Source organism: Acipenser ruthenus, chromosome 10, assembly GCF_902713425.1.
Source record: "Acipenser ruthenus chromosome 10, fAciRut3.2 maternal haplotype, whole genome shotgun sequence".
Classification (NCBI taxonomy): domain Eukaryota; kingdom Metazoa; phylum Chordata; class Actinopteri; order Acipenseriformes; family Acipenseridae; genus Acipenser; species Acipenser ruthenus.
Window position 1 is genome coordinate 26,902,644 of NC_081198.1, and position 24,523 is coordinate 26,927,166.

Genomic DNA, 24,523 nt, shown 5'->3' on the forward strand with positions numbered 1-24,523 from the left:
GCAGGAGGAGCGGAGAGGTCGAGTGGGGGTGTAGGGAGAGATGAGGGTCTGGATGTAGCTGCAGTCTGGTCAAGGCATCTGTAGGCTAGTACAAGAGTCCTGAACTGGATGCGAGCGGTGATCGGGACCCAGTGGAGTGAGCGGAGCAGTGGAGTTGTGTGGGAGAAGTGAGGCAGAGAGAACACCAGGCGAGCAGCGGAGTTCTGGATGAGCTGGAGCGGACGGGTGGCGGACACAGGGAGACCAGCCAGGAGGGAGTTGCAGTAGTCTAGGTGGGAGAGTACCAGGGCCTGGACCAGCCGCTGGGTGGCATAGTTGGTGAGGAAGGGTCGGATTCTTCGTATGTTGCTCAGGAAGAATCGGCAAGTGCGTGCCAGAGTGGAGATGTGCTGGGAATAAAAGAGGCATGGGTCCAGGGTGACTCTGAGGTTCTTAGCTGAGGAGGAGAGAGAGAGTGTGGGAGATTCCAGAGGAACGGAGATAGAGAGATCAGAGGAGGGGGAGGAGGGAAAGAACAGGAGGTCAGATTTAGAGAGGTTGAGTTTGAGGTGATGTGAGTGCATCCAGGAGGAGATAGCAGACAGACAGGTAGAGATACGGGAGGGGATGGTGTAGTCAGAGGTGGGGAAGGAGAGGAAAATCTGAGCATCATCAGCATAGAAATGGTATGAGAAACCATAGGATGCGATGAGGGGGCCCAGGGAGTGGGTGTAGAGAGAGAACAGGAGAGGACCCAAGACTGACCCTTGGGGGACTCTTGTTGAGAGAGGGCGAGGTGTGGAGGTTGCTCCACGCCAGGTTACCTGGTAAGTTCGGTCGGAGAGGTAGGAGGAGAACCAGGCCAGAGCAGTGCCAGAGACTCCCAGGTCAGCAAGAGAGGATAGTAGAATAGAGTGATCGACAGTGTCAAAGGCAGCAGAGAGGTCGAGGAGAATTAGGACAGAGGAGAGAGAGGCAGCTCGGGCAGAGTTTAGTGAGTTGGTGACAGACAGGAGGGCGGTTTCAGTGGAGTGAGCAGAGCCAGATTGGAGAGGGTCGAGCAGAGAGTGGTTGGACAGGAAAGCAGAGAGCTGGCGGTGTACAGCCCGCTTGAGGGTTTTGGAGAGGAAGGGTAGGAGGGAGACAGGACGGTAGCTCTGGAGGGAGGTGGGGTTGAGGGTAGTTTTTTTGAGGAGGGGAGTGATAGAGGCTTGTTTGAAGGCAGAGGGAAATAGACCAGAAAGGAGAGAGGTGTTGAGAAGGGTGGAGATGAAGGGAAGTAGAGCAGGAGTAGCAGCTTGAAAGAGGTGAGTGGGGAGGGGGTCCAGGGCACACGTGGTGGGTTTGTGACCCTGGAGCAGGGAGGAGAGGTCAGAGTCTGAGAGGGGCGAGAAGGTGGAGAAGGAGGGTGAGTTAGTAGGGGATGCAGTGGGTGAAGGAGTTGGAGCAGGAGGGGGTGCGGGGGAGGGCGAGGTGTTAAAGAGTTTGCGGATATCTGAGATTTTAGAAGAGAAAAAAGAGGCAAAGGCATCAGAGGAGATAGAGGAGGGAGGAGGAGGGGGGAGGGTTTAGGAGGGAGGAGAAGGTAGAGAATAGTTTACGTGGGTTGTTAGTGGAGGCTTAGATTACAGATTGGAAATAAGTACATTTAGCAGAGGAGAGAGTAGAGGAGAAGGTAGAGGTCTAGGGCAGCAGGGAGTTTGGTTCTCTTCCATTTCTTTTCAGCAGATCACAGTGTGATTCTTGCTGAGCGGAGCGCAGAGGAGAGCCAGGGTTGGGGAGGGGAGGGGCGAGCAGGTCTTAACTAATGTAGGTCACCGTTAGAAATTAAGAGGAGACTTAGGACAAAGAGACACTTCTTCACAGAGAGTGGTGAGGGTATGGGATGGGTTACATGTTGTTGATGCTGAATCACTGAGATCCTTTAAGATCCGACTTCATGAAGTTTTGAGATCAATGAAATACTGTACTGGGAACCGGATGAGGGTAGATGGGCCGAATGGCTTTTCTTGTTCGTAAACTCGTATGTATTCATCTTGTTTAGATTCACTTTGTATATCATTTTCTATTTCATTCATCACAGCCTGGTGACTTTTTAAAATTCTTACAGGGGGACAGGTCAGTGGTTACTCTGGTGTACCAGCTGTACTTGGAGAGAAGACATGTTTGAGAACTCTATCGAGGCCACTGTTTCAAACCATTTCAGATACTTCATAGTGAAGTCATATTTGGTTCACAACTGTATTGTAATATTCAGATTGGCCATTGGTATTGGCTGCAAAATGTTCTTTTTTTCACATATCCATGTTGCATTACAAAGAAATCCCCTTAAAGGAAGTTTATTGTGCCCACAGGGATTCTTTGTTTTTATTCACAACCCCTGCGGCAGAATGGTGAGGGTGCAGATTTTGTAACCTCTCCCCCTGACATTTTGCAAAAACAAAGCATCTGTTGGAGCAGCCGCACAATCACCTCCAGCATATTTCATTGTGTCTTCACAGAGACAGCTGTGTAGAAGATGGTTATCTTAATGCAAACTACAGAGCGCTGTCTGTTGCTTCATTGGAACAGATGGTGCAGTTCTGTGTATGGAACATGAAACCCCAGCAATATGAAACCCTCAATATTTAATGTCATTCATGAACCCGGGGGGTGACGGCACTGGAGAACTCTGAATGGGCTTCATGAGTACAGCACAGGCTGGCAGTGCTGGAGAACTGGGATTATTTTAGTGGTGATTAAGAGTGTAGTGCTTATTATTATGAATGTGCCTAATCCATCCTAAGAGTTTAATGTTGTGCTACTTATTGAAAGGCAGTCTGCTTCCTCTTCTTACCACACTTGGGGTATGGTCTGTGATAGCCCTTCATGTTGTCAATAAAAATGACATAAACAGATTAGAGCTGAAAATTAATCACACTCTTTAGCACGGCAGCGTAGACCTTAACCAGAGGATTTATTAGAGACCTCACCCTCATCCCAACCCTGGGCTGTAAATCCAGCCAGCAGACACTGAACCCATCTGGGATACAGCGCTTTAATCACTCCCTGGTTTATCAACCCCATCCCCTCCTCACACATGGGACTGAGGGTTAAGTAGATTGCTGCAGCACATTGTACATCCTCATTGTTTAATAAGCAGATTGCTGCAGCACATTGTACATCCTCATTGTTTAATAAGCAGATTGCTGCAGCACATTGTACATCCTCATTGTTTAATAAGCAGATTGCTGCAGCACATTGCACATCCTCATTGTTTAATAAGCAGATTGCTGCAGCACATTGCACATCCTCATTGTTTAATAAGCAGATTGCTGCAGCACATTGTACATTCTCATCGTTTAATAAGCAGATTGCTGCAGCACATTGCACATCCTCATCGTTTAATAAGCAGATTGCTGCAGCACATTGCACATCCTCATCATTTAATAAGCAGATTGCTGCAGCACATTGCACATCCTCATTGTTTAATAAGCAGATTGCTGCAGCACATTGCACATCCTCATTGTTTAATAAGCAGATTGCTGCAGCACATTGCACATCCTCATTGTTTAATAAGCAGATTGCTGCAGCACATTGCACATCCTCATTGTTTAATAAGCAGATTGCTGCAGCACATTGCACATCCTCATTGTTTAATAAGCAGATTGCTGCAGCACATTGCACATCCTCATCGTTTAATAAGCAGATTGCTGCAGCACATTGCACATCCTCATCGTTTAATAAGCAGATTGCTGCAGCACATTGCACATCCTCATCGTTTAATAAGCAGATTGCTGCAGCACATTGCACATCCTCATCGTTTAATAAGCAGATTGCTGCAGCACATTGCACATCCTCATCGTTTAATAAGCAGATTGCTGCAGCACATTGCACATCCTCATCGTTTAATAAGCAGATTGCTGCAGCACATTGTACATCCTCATCGTTTAATAAGCAGATTGCTGCAGCACATTGTACATCCTCATTGTTTAATAAGCAGATTGCTGCAGCACATTGCACATCCTCATTGTTTAATAAGCAGATTGCTGCAGCACATTGTACATCCTCATTGTTTAATAAGCAGATTGCTGCAGCACATTGCACATCCTCATTGTTTAATAAGCAGATTGCTGCAGCACATTGCACATCCTCATTGTTTAATAAGCAGATTGCTGCAGCACATTGCACATCCTCATTGTTTAATAAGCAGATTGCTGCAGCACATTGCACATCCTCATTGTTTAATAAGCAGATTGCTGCAGCACATTGCACATCCTCATCGTTTAATAAGCAGATTGCTGCAGCACATTGCACATCCTCATCGTTTAATAAGCAGATTGCTGCAGCACATTGCACATCCTCATTGTTTAATAAGCAGATTGCTGCAGCACATTGCACATCCTCATTGTTTAATAAGCAGTTTGCTGCAGCACATTGCACATCCTCATGGTTTCCAACAGAGAAGATGCATCACAGCAGTAAAATATGAATACACCTTATATGCTTACATTTTCTATAATGCTGGAGAAGCTAAACAAAGTTAACTACTTTGATAAACAAAAGATCAAATTCTGTAGCAAAAGGCTTTGGCTGTAGCAAGATAAAGAGCTGAGTGGCAGGTGTAACAGGCAGTGCTGTTACAGATTGCATCCCCTGTCGGTGAGATGAGGAGCCTGACTCTTTTGTATAGTAGTTTAGTTGCTCGCTTGCGGTGTGCAGGGTCGCCGGTTCACTTACTGTTAAGTGTTGACAACTGAATACTGTAAAGAAACGATAGATACAGTTTGACCATAGATTATTATTAAACCATTTAATGCATATTCATCCCAGCCTTAATTAACACTTGTTAGATTATATATATATATATATATATATATACCTGCAACATTAAGGCACATTTTGACAGGATGTAAGGTGGCTCTTAGCCAAGGACGGTTTACTTGGCGCCATGACCAGGTGCTGCGATGTTTGGCCTTAGCATTGGAAGACAAGCGTAACATGACCAATAAGTTGCCACCTGTTCCATCAAAACATTACACACAAAAGACAACATTCCTCCGCCCAGGAGAGCAACCACCAAGAAAAGGTGTTAAAACCAATCCTCGCCCAGGACAACTGGAAGCTGCTAGAGACTGGAATATGCTGGCAGATGTTGGTCAACGGCTTATTTTTCCACCTGAGATTGCCACCACTAACCTTCGACCAGATATTGTCTTGTGGTCTGGATCAGCACGCCTTGTTCACCTGGTAGAGTTAACAGTGCCATGGGAGGACGCTGTAGATGAGGCGTATGAGAGGAAGAAACTGCGGTATGCTCAACTAGCCACTGAAGCGGAACAGCGAGGATGGAGAGTTCGGGTTTACCCAGTGGAAGTGGGTTGTCGAGGATTTGTGGCACACTCTACAACCCGGTTTCTCAGAGACGTCGGATTCAGTGGCCAAGAGTTGCGTCGCACAGTGAAGAACTTATCTGAAGCAGCAGAGAGGAGCAGCAACTGGCTGTGGTTGAGACGGAAAGATTCTGGCTGGGGACAGGTAAGTAAGCTGGGCTGAGTTGAGTGGGGGACGGAGGGGGGTGATGCTGGGACGCCAGAATCACCGTCGAGCCCTCTTGAGGTGTCGTGGGCTAGTCGACGAAACACTGAGGATGGAAGGTGCCCACTTGAAAACCCCAGAGATGTACCCTACTTAGCTCAATCCAGACGGTTGTCATGCTGATGCGCTGGGGAGGCCGCACTTTGGTTGATCCCCGGAGCCAGCATCGCAGCCGTTGTGTGTGCTGATGCGCCAGGGAGGCAAAATAAGCTGATCCCTGGAGCCAGCATTACACTTCAGCCATTAACACCAGACAGAAGGATATCTACATCATCATATGGAAGGAAACGTAAATGGATGGAGACGCATATGGATCACATTAGTTTACTGTAAAGCTACGTCTTAGTTGGTGCTTATCTTGGCGAGAGCCGAGTTCAAATCAGCATGAAGTTTTAACATCTACTCTCGTGTAATGGAAATAATAATTATATATATATATATATATATATATATATATATATATATATATATATATATATATATATATATATATATATGTTGTGACCCCTTTTGACCACTTTAAAATGCACACAAGCCCTGCACATTAAAAATATTCCAGTGTTGTATGTATTGTTTTAGTTTGGTCGGGGTAGCATAAACCCATCTGTGATACTAAGGGTGAGTGGGTGCAACCTCTGGAAGACTGGAAGACACCAGCGCTGATGTTCAGATGTCACACAGATGCATGGGGTTTATTTTTAACAGCACACAATAATGAGCACAGGTAGGGCAAGGGCAGACAGTACACAGGGAGTGTAAAAAAGAAAATGCTAAAACACTGTGAAAAAGAAACTAAAAACCAAAGGTGAACATGGCCGTGTGCTGTTCCTGCTATAAAGGCAGTCCCGCTGACAACTCCTTTACATTTGTGAGGGTCTGAAAATCCTGATTGAACACTGACCCTGGTTCCACACGTGGTGTTCAGACGCAAAGTACCTTTTTTACTCCTTGTCTTGATTACCGCAAAAGAAGGATCTGCCCTGCTGCACGACACGAACAAGGCTGGGGTGTGTCAGCAGTGACTTTTATAGTCAGGTGCTTGCTGGGACACGCCCACCTGCTGTTTAGGAATCTGCAGTTAGCCAATCCCCAGCTGCTTTTCCCTGTAACCGAACACAGCAGGTAGGAAGTTCCAGTTGGAATGGCCCACTCTCTCCTGCAAATATGCGCATGCATCTGCAGAGCCAGTGAGAGATGCTATCCCTGACACATTATCTCTCCTGCAAACATGCGCATGCGTCTGAGAAGCCAGTGAGAGATGCTATCCCTTTACATCATCTCTTAAAGTAATTGTAGCACTTCCATTAGCTACATAGGTCTAAAATGTGCAGTTTTGAAAGAAATACATGTTACAGCAAACGTATTCTTATTTTAAAACAGATATCCAGTACTACATGGTTCTCAGTTTGTCTGCTTTGCCTGCCAGGAAGAATTTGTCTGCTTACAGATAATGCATGGAGATGGGGCATCAGCTTAAACATGTCAGCTAAAGGTTTATAGCTAGCAAAATAATTCCATACATTTTACAAGTAGAGGTAGCCCATGTAATGCTGCCAGAATTGGAGTGATGTGCTCTCTTAGTTTTTGTTGAGGACTTTTTAAAACCCTTTAAGAAGTTGCCTAGTGTGTGGAGATATTGACAGTGTCTCCTGGCTGTACTCATCTCATACTCTCTCTGTCTCAGGTACCCCCTTGTGGATGGGAAGTGTGCCCTGATCTCCCTCTCATCGTCTCCCCTCCTCCCAGCACCATGACCTCCAACCTGCAGAGCCTACACTTCAAGCTGCTCCCAGCAGATGGCAGCCCGGAGCGCATGTACAGCTGTGATCAGGAGATTGAGCGTCGCTATGAGGTTGTCCCCTCAGTGGTTTGTGCCATGTGCTGTCTCTTTGGGGTCATCTACTGCTTCTTTGGTGAGTGACAGGGTGGAGCCGGGGGGCTTTGGGAAATAGAGAGAGCTATCCACTACATTTTAATAATATTTTGTTTCCCATAATGTGTTTTCTTTATATTAGATTGTGTTTTTACTGTTTGTAGTGGGCAGTGTTGTGTGATGCACTGCAGTTAATAATTTTTTATTTTTGCAGTTAACTGAATGGCACCGTTGAAACGATAGGTGGGCCAAGAAAAAAATACACTGGTATATTCAAATTTTTTTTCCAGAAATCTTTACCTTTTAACTGGATATTAACCACTTCAACTCCAGATGTAAAAATTAAACCCCTTCCCAGGTACCAGATTATGGAAATAATAATAATAATGTTTTCAAATCTGTAATTGCTATAAAATGTTATACATAAATAAAACACAAATAAATGACCTAAACTGTGTTTTTCAGTAACCCTTTATGCTGCTGTGTACTACATACCCATATTCAGTATAGAGATAAAAACACGTTTTTTTTTTTTTTGAACACTGAAAACAAAAACGCTGCTGATAACGCTAATAACAATAATAATCAGTAAACAGTAATTGTCAAATAAAAATCAAACAACATCATTTCATTTCATTTATAGTTTATGGATTTTCTAACGTTGATTACTAATAAATATAGGTGGCAGCCTTACAGACAAATGTCCTTTATTCCCAGAGAAGAGACAACATAACCAGACATGTGCAGCAGTTTTGATAACATTCCGAAAGGTTTCAATCACAGACACATACTGCATCGGGCAAACATGCTTTCAGCCACTCCAAAAATTCACACAGGTCTCTGGGGAATAAAAACTAAAAAATACAAGAGAAGAAAAAACCCTGGCAGCTGTGTAAAGGTATTTTTAATCTCTCAAAAACCTTTACCTCTGAAGTGAACATGATCACTTTCAAAACAAAAAACTCAAAGCTGCATGACTTTTAAAGGATCAAAATAAAAAGGGGTTGTAGTATTTATTTATTTGTTTTTTAACTTGGAATTTTGACAGATTAAAATGTTGTAACCACTGTAGGTCACTAAAATGCACACAAGATGATTGTATGACACTGTGATAGGGCCAAGGACCTGGGCCTATCTACATATTGTAGGTATTGTTGTAGCTTGGCAGGGGTGGGGTTAAAGTATAGCTAACACAATAATTCCATGAATCTTACACGTAGTTAGGGCTCTTCATTTTGGTTTGTATGTTTGATATCGTGATGTCCCTTTTTTTGAGCCGACTCCATTCAAGTTCACTTGAGTTTTTTCTCCCGTAACTTGATTGGTAATGTAAAAAAAAAGGCAGCTTCTTAATTTTAATTCAAACTGAATGCAAATAGCAAGTGAAGTTAAATTTATTTAATTAAACCGTAATTAAGAAGAAATTATTATTTGCAAAAGAGGTTATAACATTTTTGCAATAAGTCATTATTTTTTTTTAATCAAAGCAATTTAAATGAACTCGCTTTTTGTGTTTGGTTTGAATTAAAAATAAGGAGCTGAATCAAATATGTCATTTTTAAGAATAGCAAACATATACACTGCTGTGCAAAAGTCTTAGACAGGTTGCATTTTTCTACTCTGATGCATTATGAGTGTCAACAATTTACTCAAAGCCTCCACTAGTGTTTTCTACTATTATAACAACCTTGGCTTGTATAAAGAAGGAAAAATAGCATGTATCACTCGATTTTCAAGGTGTGGTATCCGAAGCATAATCAACAAGTACACTGAAACATCATCTGTAATTGACAAACCCAGGACTGGAAGACCTAAAAAGCTGTCTAACAAGGATGAGCAATACTTGAAGATAATATCCTTAAGGAATAGAAAGAAGACAAGCGTTGAATTGACAACAGAACTGGCAGAAGGCACAGGTGTCATTGTCCATCCATCAACAGTCCAAAACATCTTTGACCATTGTTCCATAGTCCAATTTCTGTGTTCTTGTGCATATTTGAGCCTTTTAGTCTTGTTCCCCTTTCTTAACGGAGGTATTCTTACTGCAACACATCCTTTAAGTCCTGATTTCAAGAGTGACCTTCGTACTGTTGATTTGATGGACAACGACACCTGTGCCTGGAGGGTCTGGCGGATAAACGGTTAGGATATGTGGTGGGCGGATACGTGACGGATTACTGTATATGTTTGCTAAAACGTGATTCTTTCAAAGCTGCACATTTGAGACCTATATAATGAGTGTACTGTATATGCATGGCACAGCAAATGTACGGAGCTGTTTTGTTAGTTACAATTACTTTAATAAACCCCAGTGTGTAGACTGTAGTCAGGGTAAATTGGTAAGTGAATGGCAATGAGTAGCACTCAAGAAAAACGAGAGAGCGCAGAATCAATAGATAATACATTCAAACCTCAACCAGGGCATACAGACATCCAGAAACTGCTTGGAAGTAAAGCTGATGTAAATATAGGGTCATGCATTATAATGACTTCTTTAAGGATGAATAATTAACAGCACTTCTAGGACTTCAGTGTAAAGCCAGTTCAAGGGTAATATTTGACAACAGCCATTAAAAATGTATGCTTTTAAAAAAATAATTATATTAATTAAATACAGTTATTATTCCTTCTGGATTAAAATTATATAATACAGTTGCCTATGGAAAAGCATTTACAAATTTGTTGTTTAATTTTGAAGGATAAAGCTTATTTCAAAACCACTGATGTTTGTTTTCTTCAACAAACAGGGTTAGTTGGAACATCAGGATTGTAATTTAGGCATATGAAATCCATGATCTAAAATTAATTGTTTGTGGAAAAATAAAGCTTTTTTGAATAATTCCCATGCATAGATTATGTACAGATTTCTCTGAAAATGACTGTGTTTCCCTTACAGACTGTGAGCCAGAGAAATACTGAGCCGCTGTTATTAAATGATGTGTGCAGGGAGATGGAACAATCAGGGCATGTTTGTCATTGAGTATTCGTAAAGAAGGTGTTGCGGTTCATTCCTCGCTCCTGCCTAGTTTAGAAGGTCAGGTGTAATGTCCAATTACACCGTGTAACAATTTTTTTTTTTTTTTTTGGTTCCTGGATTAACACTGGTTAAGTGTTATTTCCTAATTGCTTATGCCTCAAAAGTATAGAAAATGGCTATTATTCCCCACAAACTTTGCTTTTGTGACCAGGACAGTGATATTTTGAAATTTACCTATTTTCCAGAACATTCCAGATAGATTCAGTGCTGAGTAAACTTGGAGTAACTTCTAGAACTTTCTAGAACTTTCCAGTAATATAAATAGTAGTATAAATACAGGGGCCTTAAGCCCACCAGTTCAGTTTAGTTCCAGCTGCCTAAGTGGATACATATCTGCATTTTTCTGAGATGGCATCAAGGTCATAGGAGACTTCAAAAACCTCACTTCTAAATCTTTTGTAGTCATTTTTGTATTACTTTAGTATAAATACATGTTAATTTGGATTCATATGTTGTTTTTTTCTGACTTTATGTGAACGAAAAGACACAAATTCGCCCGTTTTCTCATTGGAAAATGGTAAATTTCAAAATATCACTGTCCTGGTCACAAAAGCAAAGTTTGTGGGGAGTGATAGCCATTTTCTATACTTTTGAGGCATAAGCGATTAGGAAATAATAATATTATAATAATAACTACCCAGGAACAAAAATTGTGTTACATAGTGTTATTATTATTGTTTATTTCTTAGCAGATGCCCTTATCCAGGGCGACTTACAATTGTTACAAGATATCACATTATTTTTACATACAATTACCCATTTATACAGTTGGGTTTTTACTGGAGCAATCTAGGTAAAGTACCTTGCTCAAGGGTACAGCAGCAGTGTCCCCCACCTGGGATTGAACCCACGACCCTCCAGTCAAGAGTCCAGAGCCCTAACCACTACTCCACACTGCTGCCCTAATGCAGTAAAGCCTCACTTTAAGGCCACCTAAGGAAAGCAGAGCCAGTTTGCTCCTTTTGATGTTAATATAAAGCCCTGTTTTAGGCCACCATCAGCAGCCCCAAACATAACAAGCCAATGTTAAATGACCTCTCTAGGAAAACCAAAATGTTGTAAATTACCAAACTCCCTGAAAATGTAGATGCGACATGATTTGCTCATTTGCACATTTGATTTAGATTTTTTTTCTAAACTGTCACTTTACATAGAAGAAAACTAAAATAAATAATTCAAATTCTTTGAGAAGCTTTGACTCTGTACTTTGGTAGTAAGACCACCCCTCTATTGAGGCCACATGACCCTGAAAACCTTTAGATCTGTAGCTCTTTAGATCTGTAGTTCTTTTTTGTGGGTAATCAACCAGTGGCAAAGATACTGTAGCGGTGGTGATAGAAACATCACTGTGTGGGTGTGACGGGGTGCACCCCGCCCCTGTGTGTATTTGTGAACAGGGTGGCTGTAGGGGTGACATCAGGCCAGAAAGAAAAACACACAGACAGTACTGGCAGGTGAAACAGTGCGTTTAATTGTAAAAATAAAAAGTTTAAACAAAAACAGAACACGGCACTTGAGGCCAAAATAAATAGACAAACAAAATGAACAGACACTAACAAACAGGGTGGACGAACGCTAAACAAACAAGTATCGTGCTGATCTAACTCAGCACGTCTAGCAATTGTAATTATTATCATTCTTTTAAAGCTTACTCCCGATGTTCTCTCCACACTGAACACCCAACCGCGATTGAGTGCTTCATGCCTCTATATATACAGCTGTGCCGAGATTCAATTACTAATTCATCATTCACTTGAATCTCGGCACGTGAACTAATTTGTGCAATCCCGTGCTCACATACTGTTATATAGTTTATCTGCACATGAAGTGATTGAGCAATCCATGTGCCTAAATACAACTATATATTTTAAATCGTGTTACACAGACCCATTTATATCCCGTGCACCAACATCTATACACCAACATTAACACACCACACGCAACACATAACACATACACACACATGGGCAGGGCACGCTGCCACAGTATTATATTTAGGGCATCTGTTTTCCAAATTTGGGTGAATGCTTTTTTAAAAATCAGGTAGAATTATTTAATGAAAATATCGGGTGAAATCAGGTGGATTTTTTTAACATATAATCAAGAAAGAATAAATATTCGGGTAGAAGTCAGGTTTTATTTAGAAAGAAATAAACAAATGTTTAAGTCCCCAACGTGTGTATATTTCCACACATTGGGGTCTGCAAACTTTTGACGACATCTGTCTCTCTCCCCTCTCTCTCTTTCTCTCACACACACACGTAGTGTATATGGAGGCATTTCTCCGCTCCAATCAAGTTTTATTTTGTAGTGGAGTTGCAGGTATAATTGCACACAGAACATACGGGAAAACTAAATGACTTTACTCCATGCTGTTTTACAAAGAGAAACAATCCACTGTTACATCGAAATGCTCTTGGCTTAAACACACACTCATAAAACAAATAACTGGGAAGAAAAGTGTACAAAAAAAACAAAAACCTTAAAGCTATATTGTTGTAATTTTGAAAAATCTAATATATATATATATATATATATATATATATATATATATATATATATATATACACTACCGGTCAAAAGTTTTAGAACACCCCCATTTTTCCAGTTTTTATTGAAATTTAAGCAGTTCAAGTCCAGTGAATAACCTGAAATGGTACAAAGGTAAGCGGTAAACTGCCAGAGGTTAAAAAAAAAGTTTAGGTTACCAAAAACTGAAAAATAATGTACATTTCAGAGTTATACAAAAAGGCCTTTTTCAGGGAACAAGTAATGGGTTAACAACTTACAGCTGTTCTGCAGCAATGGAAGTAAATTAAGCCTTGAAAGTTGATGCTAACAATTCCTACAGGTGTCCCAACTTTTGCTGATTACTTACAAACCCTCTGTCTGTATAAAAGCAGTGTTGGAACAGACTGTGTTACTACACCCTCTTAAGCATTATTTGGACAGTATTGTACTGCAGGAAGTAGTATATTGCTCTCATAATGGCGAGAAAAAGGCAATTATTATTATTATTAGTTTATTTAGCAGACGCCTTTATCCAAGGCGACTTACAGAGACTAGGGTGTGTGAACTATGCATCAGCTGCAGAGTCACTTACAACTACGTCTCACCCAAAAAACGGAGCACAAGGAGGTTAAGTGACTTGCTCAGGGTCACACAATGAGTCCGAGACTGAGGTGGGATTTGAACCGGGGACCTCCGGGTTGCAAGCCCTTTTCTTTAACCACTGGACCATTATAACCCTTAAAAGTGTAGGTCTTTCCTTTAGAGAAATTGCAAAGAAAGCCAAGGTGTCAGTGAGTACAGTTTCCTACACCATCAAAAGGCACTTGGAAACTGGAGGAAGAGGTCTGGCAGACCCAAAGCCACAACAGAATCAGAAGACAAGTTTCTGAGAGTCAACAGCTTGCGTGATAGGCGGCTCACAGGACAACAGCTTCAAGCACAGCTTAACACTGGTCGAAGTAAGCAAGTCTCAGTTTCAACTGTGAAGAGAAGACTTCGAGCTGCAGGTTTGAGGTCGAGTGGCAGTAAGAAAGCCATTGCTAAGATGGCAAAATATGAAAAAGAGGCTTGCCTGGGCCATGAAGCACCGCCAGTAGACTACTGAAGACTGGAAGAAGGTCTTATGGACTGATGAATCAAAATTTGAAATCTTTGGTTCATCACGCAGGGTTTTTGTACGCCGTCGAGTAGGCGAAAGGATGGTTCCTCGGTGTGTGACACCAACTGTCAAACATGGAGGAGGAAGCACAGAGTGAGTGGCACCCTGAACCAAAACTGCTACCACAGCATTTTGCAGCGCCATGCAATACCCTCTGGTATACGCCTAGTTGGTCAGGGGTTCATCCTACAGCAAGATAATGACCCAAAACATACCTCCAGGCTATGTCAGAACTACCTTAGAAAAAAAGAACAAGGCGGTAGGCTTCAAATCATGGAATGGCCAGCGCAGTCTCCAGACTTAAACCCCATTGAGCTGGTTTGGGATGAACTGGACAGAAGGGTGAAAGCAAAGCAACCTACAAGTGCAACACATTTGTGGGAACTTCTGCAACAGTGTTGGGAAGAACTTTCCGAACAATATTTGATTTCCATTGTAGAAAGAATGCCACGAGTGTGTTCGGCTGTTATATCTGCAAAAATTTAGATTAAATTTTGTTAAACAAAACGATTCCATGATTAATTTTTTATCTCCAATTGTTTATTTGTTCTATGCTTTGATTTCAGAATACATTGAGACATTAAACTGCGTAAATTTCAATAAAAACTGGAAAAATTGAGGTGTTCTAAAACTTTTGACAGGTAGTGTGTGTGTATATATATATATATATATATATATATATATATATATATATATATATATATATTTAAGAAGCCACATTTTTCTAATAGGTAAATCAACTTACCGTCATCAGCGCCAGTTCTGCTCTGTTGCATTTGAATCACAGACAACTGCGCATGCATTTATTCATATACAGTATGTGCCTATTCGGGGAGTTTTTTTAACCCAAATGCTGAAAAAGAAGACGACCACCAACCAATGCTTTTGGGATATGCCTGCCAGAGGTCAGGTATTCACTGAGCATTTTATATCAAAGCTACCGATAGGCCCCTCCGGGGACGTCCTTGGTCCCACCCACCGAGGGAATAAGTAGTCGCTCCGCGGAGCTGAAATCCTCTTTTGCATCGAGCTTGTGAATGCGAGTGATGCGACCTCGCAATGTTTGGTGGTCGTCTTCAATTTCAGAGAACCAGGGTTACATCCGTAACCTAACGTTCCCTTTCAATTTGAAGACGACCACCAACCAGTGCTTTTGGGAAAGTATACCAAAGCCGTCGCGAGGGAGTGTGAGCGGACAGTAGACGAGGGATGTCTCGCTACCGCCAACTAGTGTTGGTGATGTGAGCGTGCAACCTCAAGGACCCTTGTACCTAATGAAATCATAGATGGATGTACCACATTGAGTCGGTAGAACCTGGTGAATGTATGCGGAGTAGCCCAGCTAGCCGCAGTACATATATCATTCAATGAGGCACCTCTAAAGAGGGCCCATGAAGTCGCCACTCCTCTAGTAGAGTGTGCAGCTACCTGCCCAGGTGGTGGTAAACTGGCATTATTATACACAGTCGAGACTGTATGCACAATCCAGTGGGACAGTCACTGCTGCAAGAGGGCTTGAGGGTCCTTTCACCATAACAGATGAAGAGCTAGTCAGACTGATGCAGCACTCTCGTCCTATCCACATAACTTCTCAATGCCCGAACAGGGCAGAGGGAATTCAATATCCGTCTCCTCAGAAAAGGGAAGGGGATGGAAAGCCTCTAGTTCCCCTGACTGATTCAGGTGGAAATCTGTAATCACCTTAGAGAGGAAAGCAGGGTTTGTGCGCAACGATACCCTGTTTCCATTGTCCCAAACGCGCATACGGAACTGTGCACAGACAGAGCCTGTAGCTCACTAACCCGTTTGCCTCAGTTGATGGCTCGTAAAAAGAGATATTTCAACTCTATTGAAGGTATAGGCTCAAATCCCATCCATGCTGCAAAAACAACAACAACAAAACATCATGTTTTACACAAATTAAACAATATGTTTTAAATAATAATAACACAAATACAAAATAATACACACAGGGGCAGGAGGTAACCCGTCACAGGATGTTAACAATGAAAAGAAAAAGTTACAGGTAGGCTATGTAAACAGTTGTAGCAGCACGTGGGGACGTGTAACACTATATCTTTTGGAACCCCGCTAGTTACTCTTTAAGAGCACATTTGAGTAGATTACTCAGTTTAAAAGATTATAGACGGAAGTAGAAAAAATGTAATTTAGAACATAAGAAAATCCGAAAATGTTCGAACGAGAGAGCCCATTCAGACCATCTGTACTCGTCTAGTTCCTAGTAGCTGATTCATCTCAAAACTTTGTCAAATTGGGTCTTAAAGAGTCCAAATGATTCCGCATCAACAACATGACTAGATAGCCATGCCACCCCCTCACCACTCTCTGTGTAAAGAAGTGTGATAGCCACAACACCCCCTCACCACTCTCTGTGTAAAGAAGTGTGACAGCCACGCCACCTCCTCACCACTCTCTGTGTAAATAAGTGTCCCCTTCCCTCTGTCCTAAGTCTGTTTCCACTTAACTATGTCCTCTGGTGCTGGTTTCTGTGCTGCGCTTCTAGTATTGGTTAGGGTTAACTTTTTTAAAGACTTCAGTCAACTGTACATTAATAAACTGTGCATGTAAGTTGTGCATGTAGCAAATATCAGTAAATGTTAACTTTTATATTTTGTGAAACTGTATTCATGAATGGGCTTGTGTACACACGTAGTATACAGTGTAGTATGTACCGCACATTAATAAAACTAAACCTTTTTATGGCAGTAGTTTTACAGAGCAGGTGCATTTAATTTAATGTGAGTTTTGCGTTGGTATAAATGTTAAAAGGTTTGCTCTGCCTCTCTCCCTCTGTTCAGCTGCAGGGCCTGTTATTGACCCTGCTAACAGTGTGGCTCTCGCTGTCTCTCCCCAGGCTACCGCTGCTTCAAGGCGGTGATGTTCCTGACGGGCCTGATGTTCGGCTCCATCATCATCTTCATGCTGTGCTACAAGGAGCGGGTGCTGGACACGCAGCTGAGCGTGGAGGCCAGTGCTGGCATCGGCCTGGCCATCGGGGTGCTGTGCGGCCTGGTCACCATGCTGGTGCGCAGCGTGGGGCTCTTCATGGTCGGGCTGCTGCTGGGGCTGCTGGTAGCGCTGGCCACGCTGGTGGTGATGGAGCAGTTCTACCACCCTTCCACGGTCTGGATCCCCCTGGGGCTGCTCCTGGGCACGGGCATGCTGTTCGCCGTGTTCACCCTGCAGTGGCAACGCTGCTTCACCACCCTCTCCACCGCCGTCTTTGGCAGCGCCATCATCACCGTCACGGTGGACTACTTCATCGAGCTGTCCCTGCTGGTGCAGTATGTGTACGAGCGCGTCAAGGTGGCCCCCCAGCGGCCTGTGTGCTGGTTCAGCTGGGTCATCCTGGGGGTGTGGCCCGTGCTCTCCCTGCTCGGGGTCCTGGTGCAGTGGAAGGTGACGGCCGAGGGATACTCGCACACAGAGGGTGAGTATGTACAGCAGGCTCTGTCACTCTCTCCCACCACTCTCCTATGCTACGCTGCAGTTTGAAATGATTTATTATTTTAAATGATTTTAGCTAACAAAACAATCCTATAAATCCTTTTTCTTTTATTAATAATAATTCCCTAAATCTTACCTGTTGCTCAATTCCATTCGTTAAGTAGGTCTCAAGTGTGCACTTGTGAAAGAAACACGTAGTAAACATGTATTTTCATTATTAAGAGTTTACTCCTGTCTTTAATTAACTCCTGTTTTTTTGAAAGGAGAAAAACACCTATTTACTAAACTAGTATGTAACATCTCAGCAATGTGACTCAAGGTCTGCAGGTGTTTGTTTCTTAGTTCCATACATTAGTGTTGAATTTTCATCTTAAAAAAAAAAAAGAGTTAATTAAAGACTGGAATAAACACTTTGAAAATAGGGCCCAATTATCTGGTACTACATCATGTTAAATAAATCTTTGTTTGCAAGCCATGATTTCATATAGTGTTGCACTTAAAGGGAATATCTATAGGTTTATAAGTTTACCATCATTGCGTAAAAGTTCTTCTTTACTCTGATGCATTGCACTGCTTTTTGGCTGCAGTTTGTACATTAAAATGATAATACATCACCCTTTTCTTGCAAAGTAAACGCATTTTCAGCCTCAGAACCTTGGAGGACTGGGCGGGGCCATCACAAATGACCTCTGACGTATTACCCAAACGATAGAGTTAAAAAAACTAGTTGTAAGGTCATTTCAGCGGTATTCAAAACAGCCACAAATCAGCGCAGAAAAAAAGATGCATGGATTTTATTGTCGTTCAATCCTGTGATTAAAAAATTGCCTGTAGATTTAATTTAATGTCATGCTGTTTTAAAATGAATACCAATCTTGGAGTTGGAGGAGACGACTGCAATTACTGTACAGAATTACAAACGTTTTCAGAAAGCTTTTCCAAATGCATGGCCAAGGGGGGGGAAACTGCCATCAAGAGAATTGCTATTGTACCTATGCTTCTGCAGCAAGCTGCCATTATACGATATTCGAATTGTACATATTTTTTCACGTTTACTTTTGCAATTTATGAGGACCCACTGGTTACATGTAAGTGGCCACAGGTAACTGTTCATTGCGGACAGCTACTGGACATGCTCATTTAGGAGGGTGAAAGCCAGACTGATACTAAAACAATGTGAAATGTCTTGAAACTATAGAATATGATTTTGTAAACTGCAAATAATAATGTATTTTAAAAGAAAATATTCACACAGTAAACCACTTGAAGAAATAGGATAATAAGGTGTTGGCTACATAAAATCACAGACCACAAAGAAGTTCACAAAGAAATTGAAATACTTATTTTAGCTTGTATGTGCAGAACAAAAAGTGCTATAACCTAATACAATAAAAAGTCTAGCTAATAATCTCCATAATAATGACATTAAATTGACACAATATATGCAACTAATATTATCAACTTGAAATGGATTATTCTACAATAATGATACAGTAGTTCTTTCTTGTCAAGCCAGATGTGTTCCTGCAGAGCTCCACACGTCACTCTGCTCTGTACAGAACAACTCTAGTCTTTAGGGGACATTTTTTGGTGCATGTGGTACACCCCGCCCCTGTGTGTATTATTGTATTATTATTATTATTATTATTATTATTATTATTATTATTATTATTATTATTATTATTATTTTATAAATATATTACAGGTGGAAAACCTGTCTGGTTTATTATTGTTTTAAAATAACATCTCATGAGAATGCGTGGTTGGCAGCTAATTATGTATTGATGAATTAGCTGTCGGCCACACTTATTACAAAACCCATGCAGAATGTGGCCGAGGGATAAACGAGGTAATTGACAGCCAGTTAATCCCTCGGCCCCTATATATACCGCAGAGGAAGGAGGAAACAAGACGGAGTGCTCGAATGTCAAATGAAAGAGAAAAACAATTGCTACGGAGCTGTAATCGTTGTAACCACAAGGTATTTGTTTGTATATTTTGGCTCTGGTGCCATTTTTTTGTTTCTTGTATATTTATTATTTAATAAAAACCCTGAGTGCATTAGCGTTTCACCCCACAGTACTGCCTGCTGCGTATCCATCTGTGAACGGGATGGCTTGCGGGTGACGTCAGACCAGGGAGGAGACAGACACAGTACTGGGGTATGGAAGCGCTGATCCGCGGGCTAAATAAAATATTAAAACAAAAGCAAAACACTTAACAAAACAGCACTGTGAACAAAACAAAACAGATACAGAAACAAACAAGTATAGTGCTGGTGTAAAACCAGCTCGGGTAGCAATTGTTATTTGGATTTTAGCTTTTTTGACTCGTGTCTCGTTCCACCCCTGAACACACTAAACCCTGTTCAGCCAGAGCTGCGTGTTTTTATATTGTGTCCAAGGGATTAACTGGCTATCAGTTACCTAGTTTATCCCTCGACCACGTATGCGTGGTCAACAGCCAGTCTGTCAATGATCACTCGCTGTTGACCATGCATTCTTGCAATTTGATCTGGATGGGGCATTTTAACCCCATCTGATGTCACCCGCCAAGCCATCCTTGTCACAGTGCAGCAGGAAATTACATCAGAGGAAAAAACTGCAGTTTACGGAAAAGTTTGTTGTCCACAGTAAAGAAAACTGGTGTGTTTGGATACAAGGGAGATATATCATGATTTTAATGTTCAAACGGCAAGTAAGAGACTAAACTTTTCATCAGAGCGAAGATGAAACGTGCACAAAACAAAGAGAAGCACAACCAAAGCAAACTTTCATGCCTGTTCACATTCCCTTCAATCTCCCCACCCCATCATGTAACACACATTAGTAAATGGTCACTACACTGTAATTACAGAGGGTTCATGCACCTGCATTTTGAACTGTATCTGTAACATTATACTAAAAAAGCAAAAACAAAACACTCTTGATGAACTAATAATAATTCATTTCCCATGATAATAATGGTTTTCTCTATAAGCTCTATGTAAACATGTGTAGTACAGGTAGTGGACAAAAAATTGGAAACACCAACGTAAAGTCACTTAATAGGGTGTTGGGCCACAATGGTATCCCGTTCTATGGAGTTCTCGGCGGACCGTTTTTGATGAAACTGGCTGCTCACGCCCCAGGTTGAAATTTGCAGTCAATTGCTCTGCAGTTGCTAGCCTGTTTTGCCTTGCTCTTCGAATTAATGCATGGATATATGGGCAGCAGTGTGGAGTAGTGGTTAGGGCTCTGGACTCTTGACCGGAGGGTCGTGGGTTCAATCCCAGGTGGGGGACACTGCTGCTGTACCCTTGAGCAAGGTACTTTATCTAGATTGCTCCAGTAAAAACCCAACTGTATAAATGGGTAATTGTATGTAAAAATAATGTGTAAATAAATAATGTAATTGTATGTAAAAATAATGTGGTATCATGTAACAATTGTAAGTCGCCCTGGATAAGGGCATCTGCTAAGAAATAAATAGTAATAATATCACAATCCTGGAGTATGCGCCTCCGCCCACTGTTGCCCTTTGCTGATGATGTCTTTCCCTCGGAGTTCCATGCCGACATCGCCTTAGATACCGTTGCTCGTGAAACATCAGCAAGTTGAGCTGTCTTGGTCACTGAAGCTCCTACCCAACATGCCCCAACAATCACCCCTCTTTCAAAGTCACTGAGGTCTCCTCTTGCAGCCATGCTAGCCATAATTATAGGCAACCAGGCCTGTCCAGCATTTTTATACATGACCCTAAGCATGCTGGGATGTTATTTGCTAATTAACGCATGAGCCACACCTGTGTGGAAGCCCTTGCTTTCAATATACTTGGTGTCCCTCATTTACCCAGGCGTTTCTGTACATTAACACAAAAACACACAAACACTTATACATTCACACAGCAGACTGTCTGTAAAACACAACCAAAGATGCAGAAACAGACAGTTAGATATACTGAGGATTTTTGGACCATTTTTCTCCTGCATTCTCATGTGAGCCATGCCGAATCCAATTGCTGGCATCAATACAATATTCAACACACTTCCAAGGGAGTTCCTGCATCCCAACCGGAAAATAACAGACCCTTGATTACATTAGCTCCACTCCCTTAACATGGTAATCGATTCCAAGCACGCCTTTGTGTTGTAAATAGTTTGGTGGATCCGTTTACAACAATGACAGCAAACTTGAGGTGTTAAGACAACAACCTAGTGATGCTGAAGAAAGTAACAAAAGTCCCCCCCATGGTAAAGTTTAACAGATAGTAAGTGAACTGTGTAGCTGAGCTTGAACTGGAGCTGCTTACAGTGGAGGCATTGCTCAGATCAGTCTCTGAATTCCAGGAACTAGTTTAAAATAGATGCTGTTGATCAATTGAGCAAGAGCATGTTCTGTGGAGTGTTGATGTGATTGTAGCTAACAGAAGAATCCCAGGAATGTGAACACTGGAGCACTTCCATTGTGTGTATCTCATGTGCAGTCTGAAAAAAGCACATGAAGAGCAAACTTGTGTTTTGTCATCTGGTACCACACTAGGTCAAAAACATCTGTTTGCAATCCACGCTGTCATATAGTGCTTCACTTCCTTGGTAATTCCTTACCACTTCGGCAGCTTGTTTTCTGTCTGTACCCAACTAGCTGCTTCTCCTATTAATTCCTTTGTAGTAACAACTACTTTACAAGTTACAGTATTTAGCTACACAAGAACAACTGGAGGTGGGGATTTGAATGCCAATTTTCCCTCATTAGAATAGATCATTAAAAAAAAAAAAAGCAAAATATTTGAATGAGTAAGCTGTCTCACAAGTAATAGTACCGTAAAATACTTTTATAAAGCACTTCTGGGGGGATGAGGAGTTTGTTGCCTGAAATTAGTCTGAGTGAGGTTATCAAGGAAACAAACTATCTGTCCACAGTATTCTGATCTATTGAGGGATGCCAAGGTATTCCGTAAGTACGGGGTCTACAGTAAGTGAGGAAAAATGGTCAGTAAAATCACCACCCCAACTCTTTCTTTGCATTTGTTGTTTCCATAACTGGTGTCAGCACTGTATTTGATCCCTCCCCACTTGATTAGAATACAATGCCTTATTATGTTCTATACAAACTAGCTATAATCATCCATACCTATTAAACACCCAAAATAGCTGAATTTAGAAATACTAAACACAACTTAAATTCAGTGACGAGAAGAAGCGAAAACGCTTGTCACTGAATTTAAGTTTCTGTTGGCATTTCGGAGGCTGAATTACATGCATGGATCTAACCACTGTAGCAGCAGAGGGGTGCTGTGCAGCTTCCCTGTTCTGATGTGTGTCTCTCGCTCGCTCTCACTCTCTCTCTCGTTCTCTCAGTGATAATCAGCAGACAGCAGCGGCGGGTGCAGCTCATGCGAATTCGACAGAAGGAAGAGCGCCAGGACCGGAAGAAAAAGAAGCAGCATTACCAGCACCAGCACCAGCACCAGCAGAAACCCATCGCCCAGGAGCCGGCCTACCGCAGGAAACCCAACCCCATCCGCCGCTTCGACGGGGACGTGCTGTCTCCCGTGAGTCCAGTCCACTGCTTCACCTTTCCACCTCCCGTTTCTCTGTCACCTTGTTTCGTTTCCCCTGTCTGTCAGTACATCTGTCTGTTTGCTCATCTGTTTCTCCATATTAGATATTCCAAGTGCGTTGCTGACCTTTTTTTTTGCTTTTTTTTATGTTATTGTGTGTTTTTATTAATGATATCACAATTATTCCACATGGATATATATATATATATATATATATATATACACACACACACACACACACACACACACACACACACACAGGTACAAGCAATCCACATTGTTTCAAGGTTATATATAAAAAAGAAAAAAAAAGCATTGATTAATTATTTAAAGGATATAAAAATGAAGGGGAGATTCACTATTATACACCTTGCCCAGTGCATGTTTTAAAAACAAACAAAAAAAGAGAAATATTTTACAAGATGTACCAAAGATAAACAATAGATTTTAAAGGGGTTATAGCTAATGCATTCTATTAATCAGCCATGTCCATTGTTTGTGCAGTTTTGAAAGGCATACAGGTAGCAAACAGGCATTTTCATTTTAGCTGGCACCTAATATGAAAAAAATAGAGAAATTTGCATTTTTGTAACTGAACGTTACATGCTTGAAAGAAGCACAGACCCTGGGAAGTTTCTAAAGACTGCTTCTTCTGCGTCCTGTTGTGAAAAACAGTTTAAAAAACAGATGAGCTAAACAAATACCGTAAAAAAAAAAATAGAAAAAATTGAAATTAGAAATCACAAGAGCATTTCCAAACAAACAAGCCATCAAATCTCAAGTTCCATTCGTTTCAAAAGGTGAGATACATACATAAAAACAAACTGAACACAAACCATCAACTGAGTTTGGCCTTATGTACAAAATGCCTGTAATATAAGTGTAACCGCTGGGAGAAGCCTACCTCCAGTTTGGGCCAAGGTTCAGTAATCTGCAGTCTTGCGCCTTAGTGCACATTACATAAGAAAGTGCTGTGTACTATCCTTGTGTGATTTCCTAAACAATTTTTGGCTGCATATATATTTATTATAAATCTATTATACACATACATATTCTTAAGAGATAAGGACAACACTTTTCCAGATAACCTGCTATTACGACAAAAGAGTCTGCAGTTTGCACTTCCCATTTTCTATTTGAAACTGCCAATAACTAACGCTGTGGCCAATGCTTATTTTCAAAACTAGCGCTAATTCAAACATCGAATCAGGTAAAATATGGATCAGCTAAGACTGAATAATTTGACATTAATGTTAATCGAGTGTGGTGGTAGTAAAACAGTAAAGGGAAGCAAATGAATATGCAAAGAGGGGCCCCCAAAACGATAACCACCCCGGGCCCTCATTAAACTTAATCTGGACCTGTACAATTTCCAAAC

The 24,523-nt window shown here is 41.5% G+C and overlaps 1 protein-coding gene across 5 annotated transcripts in view; it reads left to right on the forward strand.

The window, feature by feature from the left end:
- tmem198a (transmembrane protein 198a) overlaps positions 1-24,523 on the forward strand; it is a 168,498-nt gene that overhangs the window by 113,126 nt on the left and 30,849 nt on the right. For 4 of the 5 annotated variants that reach the window (XM_034004392.3, XM_059031990.1, XM_059031989.1 and 1 more), the window contains 3 exons: positions 7,241-7,469; positions 17,012-17,587; positions 22,943-23,136. In XM_034004392.3, coding sequence (XP_033860283.1) covers positions 7,307-7,469; positions 17,012-17,587; positions 22,943-23,136 — 933 coding nt within the window. In that variant the 5' untranslated portion in view covers positions 7,241-7,306. The remainder of the gene's footprint in view (positions 1-7,240; positions 7,470-17,011; positions 17,588-22,942; positions 23,137-24,523) is intronic. The other variant, XM_059031993.1, reaches the window with a different exon arrangement.